This window comes from Mycteria americana, chromosome 1 (genome assembly GCF_035582795.1).
Source record: "Mycteria americana isolate JAX WOST 10 ecotype Jacksonville Zoo and Gardens chromosome 1, USCA_MyAme_1.0, whole genome shotgun sequence".
Classification (NCBI taxonomy): Eukaryota; Metazoa; Chordata; class Aves; order Ciconiiformes; family Ciconiidae; genus Mycteria; species Mycteria americana.
The window spans coordinates 54,611,474-54,633,872 of NC_134365.1; the positions used below are offsets into that span (position 1 = coordinate 54,611,474).

The 22,399-nt window shown below is 48.3% G+C and overlaps 1 protein-coding gene across 5 annotated transcripts; it reads left to right on the plus strand.

Moving 5' to 3' along the window:
- Positions 1-408: 408 nt before the first annotated feature.
- Positions 409-20,094, plus strand: WDR91 (WD repeat domain 91). 5 transcript variants are annotated; one of them, XR_012775172.1, is made up of 15 exons: positions 409-572; positions 2,347-2,526; positions 4,621-4,827; positions 5,688-5,771; positions 7,954-8,078; positions 10,084-10,261; positions 10,540-10,698; positions 12,786-12,985; positions 13,434-13,584; positions 15,063-15,157; positions 15,486-15,654; positions 16,472-16,580; positions 17,384-17,496; positions 18,391-18,493; positions 19,453-19,567. XR_012775172.1 is itself a non-coding variant. In XM_075498273.1 (15 exons), the coding sequence occupies exons 1-15, from the start codon at positions 450-452 to the stop codon at positions 19,615-19,617; spliced, it is 2,256 nt and encodes a 751-aa protein (XP_075354388.1). In that variant the 5' UTR covers positions 409-449; the 3' UTR covers positions 19,618-20,094. The 5 variants fall into 5 exon arrangements, 3 of the variants coding, with proteins under 3 accessions (XP_075354388.1, XP_075354404.1, XP_075354406.1); XM_075498273.1 differs by having other exon boundaries at positions 18,296-18,493; positions 19,453-20,094; XR_012775173.1 differs by lacking the exon at positions 17,384-17,496 and having other exon boundaries at positions 18,296-18,493.
- Positions 20,095-22,399: the final 2,305 nt, after the last annotated feature.

The following is a 22,399-nucleotide window of genomic DNA, read 5'->3' on the forward strand; positions in this document are numbered from 1 at the left end:
GGGAAACCCGCAGGGATCCACGCCGGATCGATCCCACCCGGCCCGGCCCGGCCCGGCCCCGCCCCGCCTGGCCCCCTCCCATGGCCGCCGCCGCCGCGCCTCTGCCCGCCCTCGCCCAGCAACATGAGCCGCACGTGGCGGAGGACCAATCGGGACGCAGGCGGTGCCCGGGGACGACCAATAAGAAGGCGGAAAAAACGCGGGCTGTAAGCGCCGGCGGGGAGGGAGGGGAGGGGGGCAACGAAGAGGCGGGAAAAGGCGGGCGGGCCGGTCGTGCGCATGTGCAAGGGCTGGGACTACAAGCCCCGGCGTGCCTTGCGCTGGGTAGGCGCGGTAAGGCACGCTGGGAGCTGTAGTCCTCCTGGCGCAGGGCCGGGCCATTTCGCTCGGGGCCGGGCTCCCCCCTCCTCGCCCGTGGGCGGGCGGACTGGCGGCGCCGCGGGGCACCTATGGCGGCGGCGGCGGAGCGGACGGATGAGCTGGTGCGGGAGTATCTGCTCTTCCGCGGCTTCACCGCCGCTCTGAAGCAGCTGGACGCGGAGATCAAGGCAGACCGGGAGAAGGGCTTCCGGGTGAGCGGCGGCCGCGTCCCCCTTCCCGGCGGGGTGCCCCCCGGGGAGGACGCGGTCCCCGGGCAGGCCGCGGGCGCCCCTCCGCGCACCCGCTCCCGGGGCTGGGCGAGGGGAGCGGGCCGGGCAGCTCTCGGAGCCCCCGCGCTTCCCCGCGGAAGCAGCTCGCCTCAGGCGGCCGCCCCCGCCCCGCCCGGGCTGGGTTGGGTGCCGGGGCCCGGCCGGCCGCGCAGGCGGGACCCCTCGCATCCCGGTGGCGGGGGCCGCCGCCCGGCCCTGCCGCCGTTTGTGTACGCGCAGCCTCCCAGCGAGGGGGCTTTAGTTGGCTGAAGGCTCTGCTCCTGCTTGGCCCCGCAACGGCGTTGGCGCGGGGCAGCGACGGTGGGCGACGGGCTCCATCCCCTCGCCTGGCTTCCCAGCCAGGGGCCGCAGTTCTCGGCCGCCCGCCCGCCCCGCCCCGGCGGTCTGCTCGGCCCGTCCAAAACGCCGTCTGTGGACCCTACGTCCGACCTGTAAACCACCAGATGTTTCTCAGCTTCGTGCCGAGAGGAACGGAGGAGATGCGTGTACGAGAGGCCAGCGGCAGGAGGCTGTCTCTTTGCCTGGATCTTTTCTCGGTCATGGGACTTTTATCCAGCGGCTTTACAGCTCTGCTCCTTAGTTTGGATGTTTTAAGCACCAGCTACTGTGCTAGATGTGTCGAAATTGGCGCAGAATTTGCCAGCCTCAAAAATACAGTTTCAGTCCTTTGTGTGAGCTTCGTGTTCCTGTAGCAGCAGTTCTGGGCACTGAATGTAGTGTTTTGAATGGTCAGATTTTTCTTTAACCAGCAGTACAACCACTAACTTTATCATTCATAAGACGTGTTGGTTTTCTTTTTAAAACACTGGCACTTTGCTAATGTTTAGAAGTTGGCAAACAGTTGATTTAACTGGGACAATATTGTCCAAGACAAAATTAAGAAGGGACTGCTGGGGTCAGACTTCTGTTCCTTTTATCTGTAGGAAGCCACAGAGGTAGAGGCTGGATGATGTCCTAAAATGTTAACTGATGACAGGAGAGCAAACTGCATATTAAACAACTTTGGTAGTTGAATATTGTATAGGTGCAGATTTTTTTTTTCTGATGCCTGTCTTGGCCATCAGAAATCACTGAACGAAAAATCTGTTCCCACACCACCATTCTGCCTTATTCATATTGCAGAAATTATTTTCAAAGAGACATAATGACAAAAAATATTCTGTTGCAAACTCTTATGCCTGCCTTGTTAGTAGATGATGTTCGTAAAGATAAAGGTACTTCAAAGATAGCAGTATGATGGATCTTTCTTCCTTTTTCTGTTGGCTAAATACAGTTTTTTCCTTTTAGTCTAAAAATAATACTATTTTCCAGGTGCTGCACTTGAGTTTTCAACATTTAATTACATTATTCCTGTTTCTTCATTATCAGCTGACTTTAAAAAGAAGTGGAAATATTTTGCTTACTTGTAAAAAAACCCCACCGACTGTGTTTAACAAAATGTGATCTTTTGGTCAAAATCTGTTTGGCTATGTTCTTTCATGTTTCTTTCTTTTTTTATTTGAAAGGTGCTGTAAAGTGGAAGAATGCTAATACAAAATGCAGAGTGGTTCCTGGATTAGGAAAATAGCTAACGCTTAAGTGCTGGATTGTAGTATTATTTGTGCAGTTAAAGCTTCTCAGCATTAAGTTACAGAAAGTCTTTTGTGCCAGAAGAGCCCTCCCATGACTGCAGTCTTCCCCGTTTTGCCCTCCTTAGGTGGATAAGATAGTGGACCAGCTGCAGCAGTTTGTTCAGAGCTATGATCTGGCTGCTCTGCGGGATTACTGGAGTTATCTGGACCGACGCCTTTTCAGCCGTTTAGAAGATGTGTACCGGCCAACAGTGAACAAGCTGAAAACCAGCTTATTCCGATACTACCTCATCCATACTGTTCAGGTAGCATTTGATTTTTAGGCTTCTGTTTTAAAAAGATCCTGGTCTCCGCAACCAGAGCAATGAAATACCCTTGTGAGCCTCTGACAGGCCTGGTGGCTAAGGGACAAGCAATTCATGTGTCATGTATCAGGAGTGTAGTAAAGAATTTGATGCAGGCTCACATGATGAGCTTGTAAGCAGGACAGGGAAGCTCTGGCAAGAGGGAAATATGGTTAGCTGGGAGCAACAGAGTCACACTCTGACATGAAGGCAGGTCCTCCTCAGACAGGATGGCTGTTCTGCTAGCTCAGTCCTGCTCAGCCTCTGTTGAGAACTTGGATACTGGGAGAGATCACAAGGTTTGTAAATACCTCCTTATGGGGCATTGCCATGAGAACAGAGGAGGACAAAAACACTGCTCAAAGCAATCTTCATAAGTTAAAGAAACAGGCAGAAAAAAGCCCCAAGCACCTGTATGTAGGTAGGAGTAGTCAGCTGCTCCGGTGCAGAATAAGGAACGATTGAGCCAGGCAGCAGCGGTGCAGGGAAGGGCCTTACTGCAGCGCTGGGGACCAGAAGGCAGGATTGTCTGTATTCCTTCCACTCTAACATGCTGGCAGGACTCAGCCAGTCCTTTGAAGCACCACTGTTCTTAAAGCATCAAGGGAGCTGGAGGATCCAGAAGAAAAAATGGTGACTTGAAGTTGATGGAGTTTTAGTTTATAAGAGGGGAGAAATGGGCTTCAAATCTGTACAAGGTAACATGGCGGAGAAGATGAGTGAATGGGTTTTTGTTTGGTTTGAATAGAAGAGAAAATAATGAGCTTAAAATGGAGCAGAGATTATCTTGATGAAACCCTGGGAAAGTCAATGGAATATATTACTGTTGTGGTTTAACCCCAGCTGGCAACTAAGCACCACACAGCCACTCGCTCACTCCCCCCCGGTAGGATGGGGGAGAGAATTGGACGTGTAAAAGTGAGAAAACTCATGGGTTGAGATAAAGACAGTTTAATAGGGAAAGCAAAAGCTGCGCAGGCAAGCAAAGCAAAGCAAGGAATTCATTCACCACTTCCCATGGGCAGGCAGGTGTTCAGCCATCTCCAGGAAAGCAGGGCTCCATCACGCATAACAGTTACTTGGGGAGACAAACGCCATAACTCTGAATGTTGTGTGCCCCCCCAGCTTCCTTCCTTCTTCCCCAGCTTTATATAGTGAGCATGACGCCATATGGTATGGAATAGCCCTTTGGTCAGTTGGGCTCAGCTGTCCCAGCCGTGTCCCCTCCCAGCTTCTTGTGCACCCCCAGCCTACTCACTGGTGGGGTGGTGTGAAAAGCAGAAAAGGCCTTGACTCTGTGTAAGCACTGCTCGGCAGTAATGAAAACCTCCCTGAATTATCAACACTGTTTTCAGCACAAATCCAAAACATAGTCCCATACTAGCTACAGTGAAGAAAATTAGCTCTATCCCAGCCAAAACCAGCACAATTACACGGGGTGGGCTTTGGCCAACAGAATAGACAAATACCTGTCAGGAATTCATGTTTAATTTCTTACCATTTAGAAACAATGTTTCTTCCTTGATTCCATTCCCTGACTGAAAATCTTAAATGATGGGTGTTGGTGGAGGAGTCAAAATCTAATGCATGTTTCTGGAAGTGTGGTTTTTTCATGTTTTGTTTTGCCCTGTGCTTACCCTGAGGTGTGACTGTCCTGACTGAACAATGTATCAGATGGAAGCATTTTCAGGCTACATCTGCTGTAGACTTGGGTAATTTGAAGTACAGTTTCGTCCTGTATACAAATGCTCACGTCTTATGTCGGTGCACAAACTACACTGGTTTAGCTGGAAATCAGTGTAAGTGATTAGTTTGATTTGCATCAGCCTTTAAACGAGACTGTGGTCACTAGAAAGAATGTCAGATTAAGTGCATTTGTGAGCTTCTAGTGTATTTGAGTTTCTTTTGTTCCTAGATGAATCTGTTAACTCTAACCACTTGCTCTGTTGGGTGGTGAAAGTAGCTGTTAGTGTGTTCATAACATAGAGCAAATATTCCTAGAACCCATGTGATGGCATGAATGGAAGCATGAGCCCTGTTCTTGCTGTGTTTCAGAGCGGCCGCAATGACAAGGCGCAGGAGTTTTTCTTCAAGCAGGCCTCCGAGCTCCAGAACCAGACAGAGTGGAAAGATTGGTTTGTCCTGCCCTTCCTCCCTGCCCCAGACTCCAACCCCACCTTTGCTACCTATTTCTCGCGCCAGTGGGCAGATACGTTTATCGTATCTCTGCACAACTTCCTGAGTGTCTTATTTCAGTGCATGCATATCCTTTTTTGCAATAGTTAAATCTCCCTTGCACTGGTGTTATACTTACTATTAACAGTGGTGCCAAGTATACAGTATTACAGACCTTGCTGCTTTCAGGTGATTGTTTAGAGCCAAGACTTAGTAGGAAGCTGGTGTTTACCAGAGGATGTTGGAATAGTTATTGTTCAATTATCTGATGATATGTTATATTCCCTGGGCACAAACAATTGTGTCTGTTGCTAATGCTGAACTCATCCCTATGCTAGTGACTAGAAATCTTGTGCATATCCTGTTCTGAAATGCTTTTCCTCTTTGCTTGGCATAGTACAAAACAGGCATGCAGCTTTGGGTCACAGTCCATAACTGAACTAGCATCTCCTATTAGACCCTTCTCTGGATTCATATGTTCATAACGTTGTCTAGTGACAGCTCACTATAATAGGGCAGTTCAACATTGGCAGAAAAAACAGCTTCTGTCCCACACTACTGAGTTCTGACCTTGTTTGTTTGCTGATGGGCAGGTTTACACTGCAGCTAGAATACAGCTCATCTTGAACTGTTTCTTCAGTGTACACTAATACAGTAACGTAACCTGCCTTGTTGTCCGCTTCTGACATGTAAAAAGGAAGAATCTCAAAAGCTTTGCAAAGTCTATGTGAAATAGTTTGTGCAACAGTGAAATACAAAGAAAGTACAAAGTTGGCTTAGGTAACTAAGCTGTTTCTAGTCTTCTGGCCTTGCACATAATTCTTGCTAATAGTATGGACTGGGCAGCTTTGCTGTCTTACAGGCAAATGGCCGGTATGAAGTGCTGGCTTTTAGAATTAAGGCAGGTGCACATAAGTTCTTGCCTTGGTTTTCTTTAACATTCCTCACCAGTTCCAGTCATTTTGAACTTTGAAGCTGAATGTCTCAGGAGCAGTCTCATACAAGAAGAAAATGAATCATTGCGGCATAAGGTCAGAACTGAAGTCACTCTTTAGTTGCTGACTGTATGAGGTTGTGAGTTTTGTAAAATTGGTTCCATCCATTCAAGAAAGTTGTAACTGTTCAGTGCAGTTATTCCAAGGCAGGTTCTTCTGCAAGTCCTTTGTTATTTTGGTTTATCTTTCAACTGTCTCCAGCAAACTTAGAATTGCAATCATATAATGAAATGTCTGTTTAGGGTATTACGGTCCCTCTGCTGGAGGTGACTGTCTCTTCCTGTGCTATCTGACAGGTGGATGGATACTGTGCAAACTCCTTTCCTGCTACACTGCAAAGTCAAGACAAGCTGAAACTAGTGGCAGGTTAAGTGCATACATGGCTGACTTTGCATGGAAACTTGTGAATAGTATTCAGTCACTTCCAGATTTTAGCTGATGGAGCAACAGAAATGGGCAATAACTTCTGGCAAAGAGGCAGAAGCTGTTACTTCTGAAATGGCCACTTCACCATGGTTGAAGTGCACTTAAAGCAATTTAGATCAGCTAATGGAAATGTTGTGAATGTTGGTTTCCCAACTCTAGACCTTACAGTAAACCGTAAGAAGGGCTGACTGGTTCAGACAACATGTTGCCAAGCTCCATGTCTTGTTTTTGACAGTATCATCATCAGATGCTTAGAGAGAGGGTGTAAGAATATATAACACGGGTCAGTCCTTTCCCAGTGTAATTTCCTATTAGAGAGACTTGGGAAATGTACAGTTTAAGAACTTGCTAAACGACAGTTTGCATGTGGATGATCACGTCCAAGTGGGAAGCCTTATTCATGTTAGCAGGACTTTAGTTTCACTTCCTCAAACATACCAAGTGAAAGCGCTCTCTGTGTGAATACGTCAGGAAAGTAAGTTTTGTGCTTTACCTCTTGTGTTACAAAAAAGTTATGTTGTACGTTGTGCTCCCTCTTTCAACTGCTTTGGTAGCTGATCAACACTCTTCATTTGCACTAAAAATGTTGAAGTAAAATAGAAAACTGATTTCAACAAGGAGGCTTTTTTGTGAAAGAAAAGGAAGGTTTGTCACTGTGTACTGTATGGAGTCAGTAGATCAAGCAAACTTTGACAGGAGGGTTCTGCAAAGATGGTCAGTGAACAGGGACAGCAGGATAAGGTATGTTTTGAAATAGAGCCCTCTTATTTCCTCCAACGTTGCATTCTGTACTTTCAGTCAAAGCTGTTTTTTTGTTTGTGGTATGTTGACTGGTATCACTTACAGTCTGCATAAGCGTTCTCTGGCAAATAGGCAGAGGTAAAAACTAGACTTTCTGTTTTGGAGAACTGCTCAGGTCAGAAAAGGAAGCAGCTACCTTTAGAATACAGGTTTAAATAAAAAATGGTGTGAATAAATATTGAATTTGATGCTAGGTGAAATTAAGTAGTGATTCTGATTTCACTGTTGAAACAATGCAAATACATGAATAGCAAGCTGGATTTCTAAAGCTCCTTTTTCTTGTAATTTCTTTCCTTAAATACGATGATAAAAAGAAAAATAAGAGTTCTATCTGAAAAACAAATGTACGGAAACAGAAAAGCCTGAGGAGCTCTTCATGTGAACAAGAGTCACAGGCGTAAACCACATCCGTCACAGAAAGCTGTATCCTGAGGTTCCTTTCTGCGAAGGGGCGGGGGGGAAGAAAAATGTCTCTTTCTCCGTAATGTGGAGATAAATCTCACTGTCACGCTTGGGAGGGAGCTGGGCAGAGCGTGGAGCTGGATTTCAGGGTGACCTGATGGCGTTGGCCTCAGTGCACCCTGCCAGCTCCCCAAACCCTTGGCTGTGGGAAGAAGATTACCTTCTGGGCTCAGTGCCCATACATCACTACTGCCAGTCACATGCATTGCCCTGGCCTTGAGCTGCCTGCACGGAGTGTCTGATCAGCTCTGCCCTGGCCAGCTCTCACTTCCCAGCACCATTAATGTCCCTACAGCAACAGCCCAAGGAGAGGAGTGAAGGGTTTTAAGTAGGCTCCAGTGTCATGTGTGTACAGTACTGATTGTTTTGACTACTTGGACTAATGTGGTGCTCAGCCAGTCAGAGCAGCTTTCGTCCCTCCCCACCCTTCTATGGCTGTTGAAATAAAAGGAGTAAACAACTTCAGCAAGTGGGAAGGAGGTGAATCTCAGTGACCCTCTGTTTACTTGGCTCTCTTCTCTCGTTCTAGCTGTTTGCTTTGCAGGCTGAATCCTCCCGCGTGAAGAAAGAGGAACTGGAGGTGGAACAAGCAGCTGTGCATCACAAGTTGCCTGCATATGTGGCCAACATGGATCGACTAGGGGACTCTGAGCTGTGAGTGCCCGCAGGGGAGGAGCTGGGGACAGGCTCTGCTGCTTTTGTGGGTCATGGAGGCTCCAGGAGGGTCCCTTCCTTGTTCCCTGCTCTGGGAATCGATGCAGAAGGACATGCGGGCAGAAGTTCTGGTGACCTAAGTGGGTTTAATGGGGGAAATTCGTGATGGGCATCTGTCCCGCCATTTGGGAGAGAGATTCTTGCCAATTGGTGAGAGCCCAAGCATACATGGAAGTGATTCTGCTCTGCTCTCAGCCTTACACCAAGGTGTTCTGGGCAGCCAGGGCACTGGTAGCAGTGCAATACCCTGCAGTATTGCTCAAATGAAGTGGATTGTCTCTTGACTCCTATTTTCTTCAGTGCCTGTGGTGCAGTAGGTGAGTGCCCTGTGTTGTTTTGTAGACACTGGTACCGTATGACCCAAAGGGGTCGTTGTTACGACAGAGAGAAAGCAGAGATGCTGTCTTGCTTTTGCAAGGTCAAGGGAAAAGGAGTTTTTCTCTTCTGTGAGGCTCGGTTATGCACAGAATTCCCCATAAACTTGCTGCAGTTAAAGCGTGTTTTATGGCTACAACTATGGTATTCCTATCTGTGGAAAGTAGGCAACATAGACAGTGATACACCTTGTTTAATTGTTATTTAAACTCTTATTTTTCCCCCAGTACACAGCCATGCAAAGCAAGTCTGTGTGTTTGAATTCATTGTGGTTTTGAGATTTTTTTTTTTTCCTTTGCTTTAAAAGGATATGAAAGCAGATGTAGCTTAGCCACAAGGCGTTAGTAACACTGCTGGGGCTTTGACTTTCTCATGTGCTTCTTCCACTGCTATTCAGACAGGAGGGGATTGATCAAATGATGCTGCTGACAATGACAAATAGAAGTTGTAGCAGAGACCACACACAAAGGCTTTGTTTTAGTCTAGAAGTTGTCTGATTAAATAGACTTAAGTGTCTGGTGAACTATCTTGATAACTGCTCTGCACTCTCTGCACAGGACAGGCTACAGAGTTTAATTTGAGATTTTTTTTGGTTTAACTACTGTGTGTGGAAAGGCCTGATGTTCACCTGCGCACATGGGGGAGAGGGACGTGAGGGATGGGATAATTTATTCCCATATTCATTTTTGTCCATTTGTATTAGAAAAACTTGCCTTAGAAGTGGCATTTCTTGTGTGTGCAACTTGTCTCTTAGTCTGGGGCCAGTTCTGGCTGCTTTTTCCATGTCTCTGCTCAACCCAAAGCCCAGCTTTGGTAGAATAGTTCCTTCCTCGAAGAGAGGATAGACACAGTGAAGGTGATTGTATTCCCCTTCCTCTGGGTGCTGCTCTGCTCTCAAGGGAAGCTGCAGCAGAGTGAGGTCAGACAGTTACATTCTGGGAAGTAGCTGCTGCTCTTGGCATTGTGGGCTGAGAAGGGAGGTGTGTGTAATCATAGAAATGGACCTAAACTTTCTTATTTTCTTTGGGTCCAGTGTTTGAGATATTGAGGGCCTGTGCTTTAAAACTGCTGAACATGACTTGCTGAATATCTAAGGGTGTTCAGTGAAACACTGGATGCTGAATGCCTCTCGAAGTAGGTCTGTTTTATGCCTTGGATTGGGAATCCTGGCTGAATAGATTCTTTGGAAATCTGGATTCCCCTGCCTTTCCCTTAGGGTCTTTTGAAACTAACCAGACAGAGGGGAAGGAGTTTGAGGTGGCCCTACAGGGGATTCAGGAGCAGCTGGGCCCACTGTCTCAGTGGCATCTCTGAGAAGTTTCCTTTGGTTACAGCAGTTATCCTGTTAGTGCCTGGAGCAGATCATAATGTTTTAAAACAGTTTTTCAATGCATAGCGGTCCATCGGCTTGGCAGGGACCATCTGTTGTCCAGTGGTTCAAACAGCTGGCACTTTGCTTGTTGGGTGGTCTTTGATCAGATTGTCTGGCTACACCTACATATTCTGTTTGGTGTTTTTTGTTTGTGTGGTGTGTGTTTTTTTTTTTTTTTTTTTTTTTTTTTTTAATTAGAGATATGACCTGCAGCCAGAGGAGTACTGCACATTCTCTTCAGTCCCGAGGTGGCTTTCTGTCCTCTTTTCTCTCCCAAAGTAAAAAGGGCCCTTCCAGACTAGCCCATCCAAGTGGAGCTTCTCCTACGCAGACTGGCAGTATGCTGCTAGGGAAGAAAGAACCAACAAATCACCAGGTAATTCTCAGCTGTGTTCATTGAAAGGTGCTCAGTATCCAAGGAGTTAACTTGCAGCACAGCCCTGCTCCAAGCTTTTGCTTCCACCTGAAAAAATAAAATGTCCTTTCCTTCCTTGCAAGCGTATGCTGCGCCTGAATGCAGCACAAGAACAGCTGCTGTTGTCCAGGGGCTTGTGGAGCCCTTGCAGGTGCTTGGTTTCTTTGCCTCCTCTTTTGCTCTTTGTTCTGCAGCCTAGCACAAGCATAACTTTGCCAAATCATTCCTCTGCCTTCCAGAGTGCCAAAGGAAAAGAAGGAACAGTGAGCTCTAAGGACGGGAAGAGCCACTTCAGTGGGTTAGTGGCAGGCGAGTCGAGTTCCCTGCAGCAGCGGCAGAAGCGCTTGCAAGAGCATGGGAAGGAAAGGAAGGAACTGCTGTCGAAAGGGACCTTCCAGGTACCGGGCAACACTGCAAGGCTGGGAAGCGGAGGGCTGGTATTTCTGTAGTTTGTTGTGCTAGGGGGTAAAACAAGTGCAAGTGTTCCCGATAAGCTTCTGAATTGCTACTCAGATCTAACTGTATCAAAGGTTAATCTCTGTAGTTAACCAACTCCTTCCACACTCTGTTTATTTCTGGATTCCCTGGAAGGGAATTGGTATTGACATTTCAAATGGAAGAAGAGTTGTCTTTTTTCATGATCTTTTCAACAGCCTGGTCCTGGGGAGGGTAAGTTTCATCCACCTTAATGGTTATGTTCAAAGACCTTGTTATAATCCCCATTCCTTAGTGGCAGTGAGCTTGGCTCACCCATCCTGCCCAAGTGAGTTCTCTCCTGTGGGTTCTTATGCCGGTTTGTGCAGGCTCTGTGTGGGACGGATAAAAATTGATAGTCAGTTTTCCTGGATAGGAGTGGAAATATCCTGCCTAGCAACGTTTGCTTTTTGAGTTTTTTGCACTGTATGTTGCAGTTTTGCCTGGGGGTGTGCCCTGCTTTCTAATCAAATGAAATAATAGAACCGTGTCCTGGATTTTAACCACTGAAGGTCAGCAGCCTACTTCTGTTGACCTGTGTATTGGTCTGGCTTTCAGCAGCCATGTGGTCAAAGGATACAGAGCACAGGAGGAATGGTGGCAGCATCTCAGCCATGTTTATTTTGGCTGTATGAGACACTCTGTCTTGGGAGAGAGACAGTGCTGAGGGACTGTTGCCTGTCGGCCCATATGGTGTGCCTGTTCTGCATGGGGGAGCGCTGCGGGGGGGAATGCTCCACCACTGAGCATTCAAGGCTGAGAGAACTTTTTTCTTCACAGCTCATCTAAAACATTTTACTTAAACATTGGTCAGAAAATTGCAAAGCCCCCTTTCCCCATAAGTATCCTTTGACTTTCCTTTTTGTGTCATGTTCCAGGTTAAGGCAGTGTTTTCCTGGCTTTGTAAAAGTTGCTTCTGGTGCTCTAGGGGAAGCTGATACTATTTAGCTTTCCGTTGTTCCCAACACATGTGAGCAAAATGGAAACGGAAGGGCAGCACTGTTTCTTTCACATGACTGTCATTCATTGGTGGTTATCTCCCCACATTAACTAAAGCAGAGAGAGGCATTCTTGGATTTATTTCCCAATCTTTTCCAGCTTTGTGATTTCAGGTTGTTTGATGATGCAGCGTTTGACCCATTGCTCAAGATGTGAAAGCTACTATAAATAAGGCAAGGATGTGTTAGGGAACAGGGATTCAAAACCATCAATACCAATACCATTTTGGGGCTTTTCATCTTCAGAGGACGGTTTAGCAAAGGAATGCTTGCAGGTGTTTTGCTGGCTTATGTGCTGTATCTGCTTCTTGTTCAGCTTCTGGTGGCAAGGGAAGACTAAGCTGCTTTCAGACACTTCTGTGTGCTGCAGTGCAGATCTTGTCTCATTCGGATACCTTCACCTCCTAAAACTCCATTTGTTCTGTCTGCCCTGTCAAATTGTGTTTTAAGCTTTTGGACTCGTGTGTCGACTCTACCGTTGTCATCAGTCAGTTGGCTGCAGTGGTTGACCCAGTGCGCACAGACTAAATCTCTGGCAGACAAGGATAATCCATCCACTGGGGCTCACCATCCAACAAGAGTTTTTGTGCAGGTTTACTGACCTGCATATTATACAGGCTTCACAAACATTGCCGAATGCAAGAATTCCTTGAAATATGTTGCTTTGCTTGTGAATCTGCGCTCTAATGGCATCAAAATGGGCCTCTAGTATCAGCTGAGGTATGCCAAACAGACGTTGTGGTTCCTTTAATTCTTACAGGAAAGCATATGGCTGGGCACATGGAGGGGGATATCAGGGCCTCTACAAGCAAGGAGGCCATTTTAAATGGTGCAATTGTGCAATGCACTATCCTTGTGCTCAGAAGGGTCCTGGCAGAAGGGGTGTTGAGCTGACAATGCTTCTGTTTCAGTGCAGCTTCTTGGTTTTTTTTCTCCCAGTAGGCTGGGGTGGCTGAAGAGCTTGATCTGGAGCTGGTGCTTCCTTGTATTTCACACAGGATTTCTTCCTTTAGGGCCAAAGTGCTGAGAAGAAAACAGATATTAGCACAGCTGAGACAGAGCTGTGCTCAGAGCTGCATGCTGAGCAAGCAGAGACTGCAACCAAAATGCCTACCAGCAGTGCAGAGGCTGTGGGGGTCCGGCAGGAGCAGCCTTTCATCGTCCTGAGCCAGGAGGAGTATGGGGAGCACCATTCATCCATCATGTACTGCAGGTAATGGACTGGCAGAAGAGGGCTTTCTCGTAGAAGCCTCTCTAGAGGACCAGCTGTGTCTGGCCTCTTTCTCCCAGCCTCTGTTCTGCCCAGCACATTGTGCATGTACTCTCAGTTGTAGGGCAGTCGAGTTGGTGTGACTGAAAATAGCCTGTAGCTTGTGCAGAGAGAATGGACAGAGATTTTTGTGATTGGGAGGTGCCAGCCAGGAGGAAACTCCCTGGGAAAGCAGGATGGTATTGCTTCAGGGCATTATGCTTTTCATGTGGAGCTTGGTGCGCTGCATTGTGCCAGTTATTGTGGACTGAACAGGAAGTGGTGCAAGGAGGTTCTGATTCCTGCAGAAGGAATTGGTGTGTGGCCAGGAGAGGAAGGATTATTGGGGTATTTACTCACATCTAAGAACTTTAGGGAGAAAAATATCCAATCAGTTTCCTTCTGCACATAGGGTTGATTGTTCTGGACGGAGGGTGGCCAGCTTGGATGTGGACGGGGTCATCAAAGTCTGGTCTTTTAACCCCATAATGCAAACTAAAGCTTCATCCATTTCCAAATCTCCGTTGCTGTCTCTGGAATGGGCGACCAAGCGTGATCGGCTGGTGAGTAGTCTGCATGTGGAGGCTCGAGAGTCACAGCAGATGATTTGGGGCTGGGTTGCTACGTGTTGCACATTAGCTTCTAGACAGCTGCACTGTGGATAAGATCAGGACAACAATTAGTTTCCACTTTAGTGGGACAGGGGGAACTGAAGCCTGTAGGGTCTAAGAAAAACTAGAGTGGGGAGTGTGCTCTGTGTATTGAGCAAGGAATTCACCACTGGTTGCCCTGAGACAGAAGTTCCCAGGCTGCAGTGCGGGTACAGCTGCAGGACAGAAGTAGCTCCTTTAAGACAAGTGCCTCTCTCCAGGCAGAGCAGGCAGCCGCTTGTGAAGGCAGGCAGAGGCAACCTGGTACAACAGCCCATGGGAACCCTGCAGCAGGGAGCTGTAGAGCTTTACTCACACCCTGAGCCAGAAGCAGAGAAGGGGGAGCAGGGGTGTGGCACTGGCATTCTGCTTGTGCAGGTGTGAAAAGGACTCCATAGCCAGTTTTATACTGGTGCCTTCTGAGTTGGGGGTTGGTGTGTGAATAAGGAGCTCGGGGCTTGTTTAAATGTCACAATAGTTTAAACGTTTCCTATGGCACTTTTTCTCTAGTTCTGTTACTAGAGAGGAGCCTTAAATTATATGCATTCTTCTGCGTCCTAGAACTCTTGCTAGTGTTTCATGCCCTCCCTTGGCGGCGAAGAGACAGAGCTGTGTGAGAAGGCAGGCCTGCGACTGAGGGAATATTGTTCACCTTCTGGCACTGACAATGTGTTGCTGCTAACCCCAAAATGCCACCTGTGAAGAGCTGGTGCTACAGCTTGTCTCTTTCTTTTCTTTTGCTCTTAGAAAGGAAGTTGTCCATGCAGTTCTGATGTTTCTTCTGCATTGTGGAGTTTATTTCCTGCTTGCTGATAGAAAGATTCTTCTTTCTGAAATGTATGGGGGTTCAGGAGCAAATCAGGCTCTGAAGTGAGAAGGATGTGGCTTGCTTCATTTTCTTTGATAATGCATCCCTCCATGGTTATACTTTTGATCTAAACTGTAGCACCACTGATAAAGCATGTGTGAGTCCTTCTGAATGATTTCATTCTCCCCTGGATGAAAGGAGGTGGCTTCTACTTGGTTTTCTCTTAAACTTAGGTTGTTAATTCTGTGTTACTCTTTCCTTGCTCCCCTAGATATTGAGACTCCACATATGTTTTGCCTCCTATCATGTTGAGCCATACTCTAGAAAGTGGCTTTTACTCCAGCTTGGTGCCTATCAGGTCTTTTTCTCACTGGAAAGCAGTGCTTTTACTCTAACTTCTGTGGCTCTGGGGTAGTCCTACGCAGCATGACATGCACAGAAAGACAAGATGTGCCCTAATGGAGTGGCGTTTTTAATCTGAATGCATAAGTAGAAAAAAATTTACTCTGAGGTGTTGCTGGTTGTTGGACAGCATCATTGTACTCACTCACACTTCTTTCATCTCCTCCTTGCTGGTTTCAAGCTATTGCTTGGCAGTGGGGTCGGGACAGTTCGTCTTTATGACACAGAAGCGAAGAAGAATCTCTGTGAAATCAGCATTGATGAAGACATGCCCAGGTAACTCTGGGAGACTGATTTTTGTATATAAATATAAATGTTGTTGGTTTTGACTGTGAAAAGGTAGGTGAAGTCTCAATGTTCCTGCTGCTTTCATGCAACTGCAGGACTCTCTCGCCTTCGTCCAGAGGGCGGTCCCTGTCTGAGCAGCATAAAACTGCTCAGTTAAATGGGAGGTACTCAAAATCTGTCTAAGCACGTGAATCCTGCCCTCCTTTACAATGCACCCTGTCTTGCAGGGTCTTAATGGGAGAGCTCATAGTCGAGTCTTGTGCTTGAGGTAGCTGCTGGAGAGAGGCAATTTGGACTGTTTGCCCCTGTGTTTCAGGATCCTCTCGCTTGCCTGCAGCCCAAGTGGTGCCTCCTTTGTCTGTTCTGCGGCAGCCCAGAGCCCCATCTCCCACATGGACTTCTCAGCCCTCAACTCTGGGGGCAAAAGTATGAACCAAGTTCCTGGGAAGCTGCTACTGTGGGACACTAAAACAATGAAGCAGCAGGTACCTGCTGGGTTTCTTTCCTTTCTCAGTCTGCTTGCTGAGAATGAGTGTCTTCTGTTTCAATGTGTAGGAGCCCTCTTCCTAAATTATGCTGACTTTCTTTTCAATACCCTTCTTTTCCCGCTTCCTCCTTTCCCGACTTTCACATGCCAGATAAAAATGAATAGTGTAAGTAGCTGCTGGGTTTGGATGGGTTTTTTTTGTTTGTTTTGTTGGTGTGTTGGTTTTTTTTGAGGGATTCTTCAAAATAGTCCATAGCCTTGTTTCTATCCTGCCTGCACAGTTTGTGACTGGAAATGTCCCAAGTGGACTGAGTGATGCTTTGCTCAGGCTTTCTCCAGTTGAGCTATATTGAAGAGTTCTCTTTGCTGCTATTTCCCCTGCCCTCCCTGTTTTTAAGTGAAATGCTTCTTTCAGAGGTTTCATCTCATGTCACCTTCTCCATTGTTTCAGTTTAGATGGGTCAGATTCTGGCAGGGAATCCTCGTCCCATCCCTTACCTTTGCCCTCAAGAAATGCTGTCCCTGACGTGTAGGAGAAAGCAACATACTCGAGCTAATGCCTGCCAGAAGCTGGTTTTGCAGCCTTGAGGCCACGGCCAAGAAAGCTGTGGCTTGGCTGAGGTGAATTGTTGGCTGGTTTAGTGTCACAGTAAAATGCAGCTGCCAACCTTGAAGTCTGTAGTCATGAGAGGTGTAGGGCTCCAAACTGGAGGAGTTCTTGCTACTAGATACTGTCTTTCCTCCCTCCCCTGGAGATCAGCTCCTCAGCACCCCCAGCTCTGTTTCTCGGCATTAATGCAGAGTTTCCCTTCCAGCTGCAGTTCTCCCTGGAGCCTGAGCCCATTGCTATTAACTGCACAGCCTTCAACCACAACGGCAACCTGCTGGTCACCGGGGCTGCAGACGGGATTGTTCGTCTCTTTGGTACGTTGAAATTGGGCAATGAGGTGTCCCCTCGGTGTCCCCAGCTGTCTGCCCCTAGCACCCTTCTTCTGCTAGCAGGGAGGCAGCTGCGGGACATGCCTGAACAGCAAGGTGGAAGCTACTTTCTCTCCCTGGTAGTGCTGCTGGATTTGTTGTTTCCCTGCTGCCCAAGGAGCAGAGTTAACGTGCCCTTGAGCCATGCGGTCTTGGCTGTGCCATATAGCAGTACCACTGCCGGAAGTTGAGTCTTGAGGAAAGGAATTAATGTGTGACCTTCCAGTTGAAGGCAAGGGCTTCACGTCAGTCCTTCTTCCCTGAGCAATTTCTGTTTCTCAGGTTTTGTCCTCTTCAGTCCGTCCTCCTTGTGACAGCAGCAGTTGGGGCCTCCCTCTTCTGTGAAGGAGGGATCTGCTTCTGGCCTGGGTGCTGAGCTGGAGGCTGCAGTCCCAGGTCTGTGGGAGGACACGGCTGGCAGCAGCTGTGAGGGTGGACAGGATAGCACAGGGAGGAGAAGAAGAAAGGTGGCAGTGGGGCTTGGATGCAGAATGCCTGCGGTTGACAGCGAGCACGTGAGCAGCCCTCTAAAGCTGGAGGAAGAGGTGACTAGTTATGGGCAATGATTTTTGTGGCCAGTGTAAAAGCCACATGCTGGAGAATAAGCACGGGATGCTGGGATTGGATTGGGCTCCTCCAGGCTGGTTTAGAGGGCTGGGACAGCGACCTTATGAACGTAAAGGGCCTCTCTCTCTTTGCCTCAGCTCTGTGCGAGTACGAGGAGTGTTCAGTACTGGTTCTCCCCTCAGATATGCAGCAGCATGAGTGCGCCATGAGCTGGAAGGCACACGATGGGGAAGTCTACTCCGTTGAGTTCAGCTATGATGAGAACACAGTCTACAGCATAGGCGAGGATGGCAAGGTAGGCTCTGGGTGATCTTCTACTGGTCAGCTGGCAGTGAGATCCCTTCTGGAGTCTTCCCCATATGGTGGGGATAGCAGTAAAAATACCCTCAGAATCTGGAGCATCTGCGGGATGCTGACTGTAATCTTTGGTGTGCAGCACCACCCTGCTGCATGCAGTCTCTGCAGAGAGAGTGGCTGGAAGCAGCTGGAGCTGTTCTGTGCAGCTGTGGAGCAGCTGCTGTGGCTGTTAACAGCTGGAGCTGTCTCGGACCTTGTCTGCAAATCCTGCTGTTGGTGACATCCCCTTCCTAGGGAATCCATGTGAAGATGACCTTTCTGTGCCCCTGAGATCACCACATTTGAAATCTGGGATTCACCAGGGAGCAGATCCTTGACCACTTTGCCTAAATTTCCTTGTCAGCAGCTCCCTGTTGCTTACAATAAAGGCTTCAATTTCTGCAGTCCCGTAGTCTTAGCAGTAGAGGTGTGGCTCAGGGAGGGAGACCGCCTGAAGGTGTGGGTCCTTGGCTGATGAGAGTTAAGTGAACTCCCCCCAGGATCCTGCATGCAGTGTGGAAGGACGCATAGGCAGCAGTGCTTGTGGAAGGTAGGGCATATGTTTGCCTGGAGAGTAGGTGCTCTTACAGCCTTTGCAGCCTGTGTTTTATTAATATAGCCACTTAGATATAGATGTCAACATGCCATCTTCTGTTTGTGAGGAATAGCCACTTCACTTAAAAACAACGAATGGCCCTTCTACTTTGATCCTAGTCAATTTAACTGTGGGCTTTTGTCATCTCTCTGTGTTCTTCTAGTTTATTCAGTGGAATATTCACAAAAGTGGCTTGAAGGTGTCCGAGTACGATCTTCCCAGCGAAGCTACAGGTCCTTTTGTTCTGTCTGGGTACAGTGGCTACAAGCAAGTCCAATTCCCACGAGGAAGGCTCTTTGCTTTTGACTCCGAGGGCAACTATATGTTGACGTGTTCTTCTACTGGGGGAGTAATTTTTAAGGTAAGAGAAGGTAATTTTTAAGGTAAGTCTGAGCAGTGATGGGGGGGAGCACTCTTACCCATCCACACAAGCTCTTGTTGTTACAAGGTTGCAACAGCAGCCGCTGGAAGTTCTCAAGCAGCACCTACCCATCCCTGCTCTGTGAAAGCTGCTGCTCAGTTTCATACATGTGCATTTTAGCAGTGTGTGGTGTTTAGCAAGTGTTTGAACCCCCTGTAAGTGTTTGGCCCTCTGTATGTAGCTAGAGTATGTGTGCTCCTTGTTCTTACAGCTTAGCTGCAGCAGTTTTCCTCTCAGTGCCCAAGTGCCTAGGACAAAGTTTCAATTTTTCTTTAATATATTGATGCATGCCAGTTCAATGCAAAGTGTGTGCTTGTTGACTGATGCTCATCTTTAATCTGCCTTGTGTGCTTGCTGATGTTATGTTAGTCCCAGCCTGATTCTCTCTCTCTTACTGTGTACTGAAATGAAATGAAGGGTAAGGCTGAATGGTTCCAAGTACCCAAATTTCTGTGCCGCAGTAACAAGCGGTTACTGGTCGCCTGCCCCTTGCCAGCTTCCTCTTGAGTCAATACCCATCAGTATAAGCCATTGCAAGGCAGATTAGATCGAATTTTTACTTTGCATCTGGGGCATTCAGAGCACCCGCACTAACACGAGCTATAGCTTAGGCTTATGTGCTCCTCATCAGTGTGTGCTCTTAGCCTGCCGTGTTCAATTACTGCAGCTCAGCTGATGTCAGAAGCTGAGCTGCTTGAGAATGTGGGCTTCTGTCATGAGACTGGAAACTTGCTTCCTCATGCGTGCTACATGCATCTCAACGTCTCTCTGATTTTCTGCTTAATTATGTATGCTGATAGGGATATGGAGTCTGTAGGAGGCTTTGGCTTCTCCTGTGGGTACGCTGCCCCCACTGCAGAAACCTGCCTCCTTAAAACCTTATGCTTTCCTTCTTTTAGTTAAACGGTGAGGAAAAGGTTCTGGAGAGCTGCCTTTCCCTGGGAGGACACCGAGCTCCTGTTGTCACAGTAGATTGGAGCACGGCTATGGACTGCGGGACCTGCCTCACTGCCTCTATGGATGGGAAGATTAAATTAACAACCTTACTGGCTCAAAAGTCTTAACCTGGACTGTGCTGAAGGGAAAGAGCAACAAACTTGACAAAACCAGTGTTAACTCCACGGGAACAAACTGCATGGGAGAGAAGGCAAACCACAGTCCCTCTTCTCATTGTAGCTTTTGCCTCTTGACAAACGTTGAGTACATTTGCCAAACCACTGTGCAACAGAACGCTGGCATGGGAATAGATCAGTGGCAGCACTGAAAAATAAGTCTCCACTGACCCATTGTGGCAGCTGGACTCCCTCCGTTAGGGAGTCTTGAGTAGCACGTGGCTAGAAGGCTGCTGGGGTCACATCGGGTTCTGCAGAAGAAGGTGAGGCTGGAGGAGGCATGCATGAGGCAGCATAGTGCATGGTGATCAGATGGCTCAAAGTGGAAAGGCTGGTGCAAAATCAGAGTATTCTTTTGGTATAGCATTTGTTGTTGTGCTTTTTTCTGTTTGTTTGGGTTTTTTTTGTTTTGGTTTTGTTTTTTCCCATAAAAAGAAAATATTCCCTTGCACTTGTTTTCTGTGCTCTCTTCAGCTGTTGCTGCAAAACATGGGAGATGGCTGGGGCAGTGATGTGCCAAGACAGTCTCCTGCATGGAGAAGAGACCTCTGTGCTTCTGGCACTGACACCCACACACAGCGGGGAACCAGTGCAAGCATCCAGGAACAAAAATAGTTGTGTTCCTTTGGATGTATTGTGTTCCTTTGGATGTATTGTGTTCCTTTGGATGTATTGTGTTCCTTTGTGATACCTGCTACCAACTAGAGGAGAGATCACGAGCCAGACTTTTTGAAATTCTTGTGTTGGAGTTCAGAAGCTACCTGATGGCGGATAGGAGGAGGGAGGGCCAGAACCAGTCTGGTCCTGTATAGTGCTCTCTGTGACTGGGGCTGTCTCTCCCCCTGCACCCCCCCAACATCAGGGCAAGTGCTGTGCTTGGGTATTGCATAGTCTTTGAATGGACTGCTAAGCAGCCAGATTTCATCTGCTTATACATCACCACGGAGCTTACTGATGCTTATGTCCTTGGCTGTTACTGGGAGTTTGTAGTACTGTTGTTCCTTGGCAGAGCTCTCATTCTCAATTATGTGAAGAACAGGTCCAATTTACTGTTTGAAGATACCTTTGGTATCTTCCAAAGGCCATTTTGGTTTTAGAGCCCGGACATCCATTAACATTCGCTAATGTGAAGGGTGATTGCTTGGAGAGAAGGTGAAACATTATTTTGGTCTGTTTTTGCCACGTGTGCTTTGGCGTATTTGTGAAGAGTGGCTTGTCAAAGTTGTAATGCCTAGCTAGCTATCTCCTTGGGTTTGAAGAGATGAGGACTGCACCAGGTGGACCTCCATGGCTGGCAGCTTCCACTGCTGCCCAGCCAGACCTGGAGCGTGATGGTTCTTCACATTTTTTGTGACAAGGGTGGTGGGACACTGGGCCAGGTTGCCCAGAGAAGCTGTGGATGGCCCATCTCTGGAAGTGTTCGAAGTCAGGTTGGATGGGGTTTTAAGCAACCTGATCTAGTGGAAGATGTCCCCACCCACGGCAGGGGGTTGGACTACCTGATCTGAACAGCTTGCCTACAGCACCGGCACGTCAGGGTCCCAGTTACGAGCGTGTGGCGGAAGCAGCAGTAGAGGGAAATGAGCCCAAAAGCAAGCGAGCCCTGTGGGGCCCCACTGCCTCCTTCAGAGAAGGGGAAGAGTGGCTGGAAAGCTGCCTGGCGGGAAATGCCCTGGGGGTGTTGGTCGAGAGGCAGCTGAATATGAGCCAGCAGTGTACCCAGGTGCCATACTGTTTCAGCTGAGGGAGAGAGGGAGACTCATTTCTTTCTGCAGTAGCCCTCATTTCCACCCTCCTGGCATGGCATGACTTGGCCCTGCCACACAGAGGTGGCACCCCAATGCTTCTAGGGTGCTTCCTCCGTGGCTTTCCTGAAGGGGCACAGAAGAGATGAGGAACTGCTGGCTGGGGAGGTGGAGAAGTCCCCAAAGGCTCTTTCCTCATGACCTGGGGTTGGAAATCAAGATTCGCCTGGCTAACTCTATGGCCATTCTTCACTGGTGGCATCACACCTCACAACATGACTTGGTGTCTGAGAAGGTTGTTGCCGTCTTTGTGCCTGGAGATGTTGGATACAGTCTGCAGTTGTTTTGTCTGTTGCATGTAGCCTAAGGAAGACTACAGTTACAGCTAAGATGAGGTCAGACTAGGGCAAAAGGCTCATTAAAGCAGGCAGGAGGTCTAGCAGAATAAAACTGGGCCTGCAGCGTGAAATTTCCAGACCGCTGGAGACATTTGTGCCTTGAAAGCACAGCATCATTGAGGCTGGAAGGGGCCTTGCCTCGTCCTTGTTGTCTGTCCCCGTCCTGCTTAAAGCAGGGTCAGCCAGGGTGGGTAGCCCAGGGCCACGTCCAGTCTGGAGCATCTCCAAGCATGCAGACTCCAGAGCCTCTCTGTGGCACAAATAAGCCACCAGCAGGCTGAGCTGGGGCCTCTAGCCCATGGGCCCAGGAGGCCCACTGAGGCATGGGCCGAGGCCTCCAGGCCCTGCCTGAGCTCTGTCACGGTGTCCCTGTCTCCAGCTCCGTCTCAGCTGTGCCTGGCCATGCACCTCACTGCTCCAGACCCCAGCCCACAGGCTGCCTTCCTGGCCTGCCCTTGACCTCCCTGTGGCCCTGCCTGGCCATGACTGGGCTGTATCTGACCCTGCTTGCCACCACTGGGCCTGAACCCCAGCCTGGCCTGGCCCGACTTCCTGGCTTGCCCTCAGAGCTGCCGCCTCACCAGGCACTTG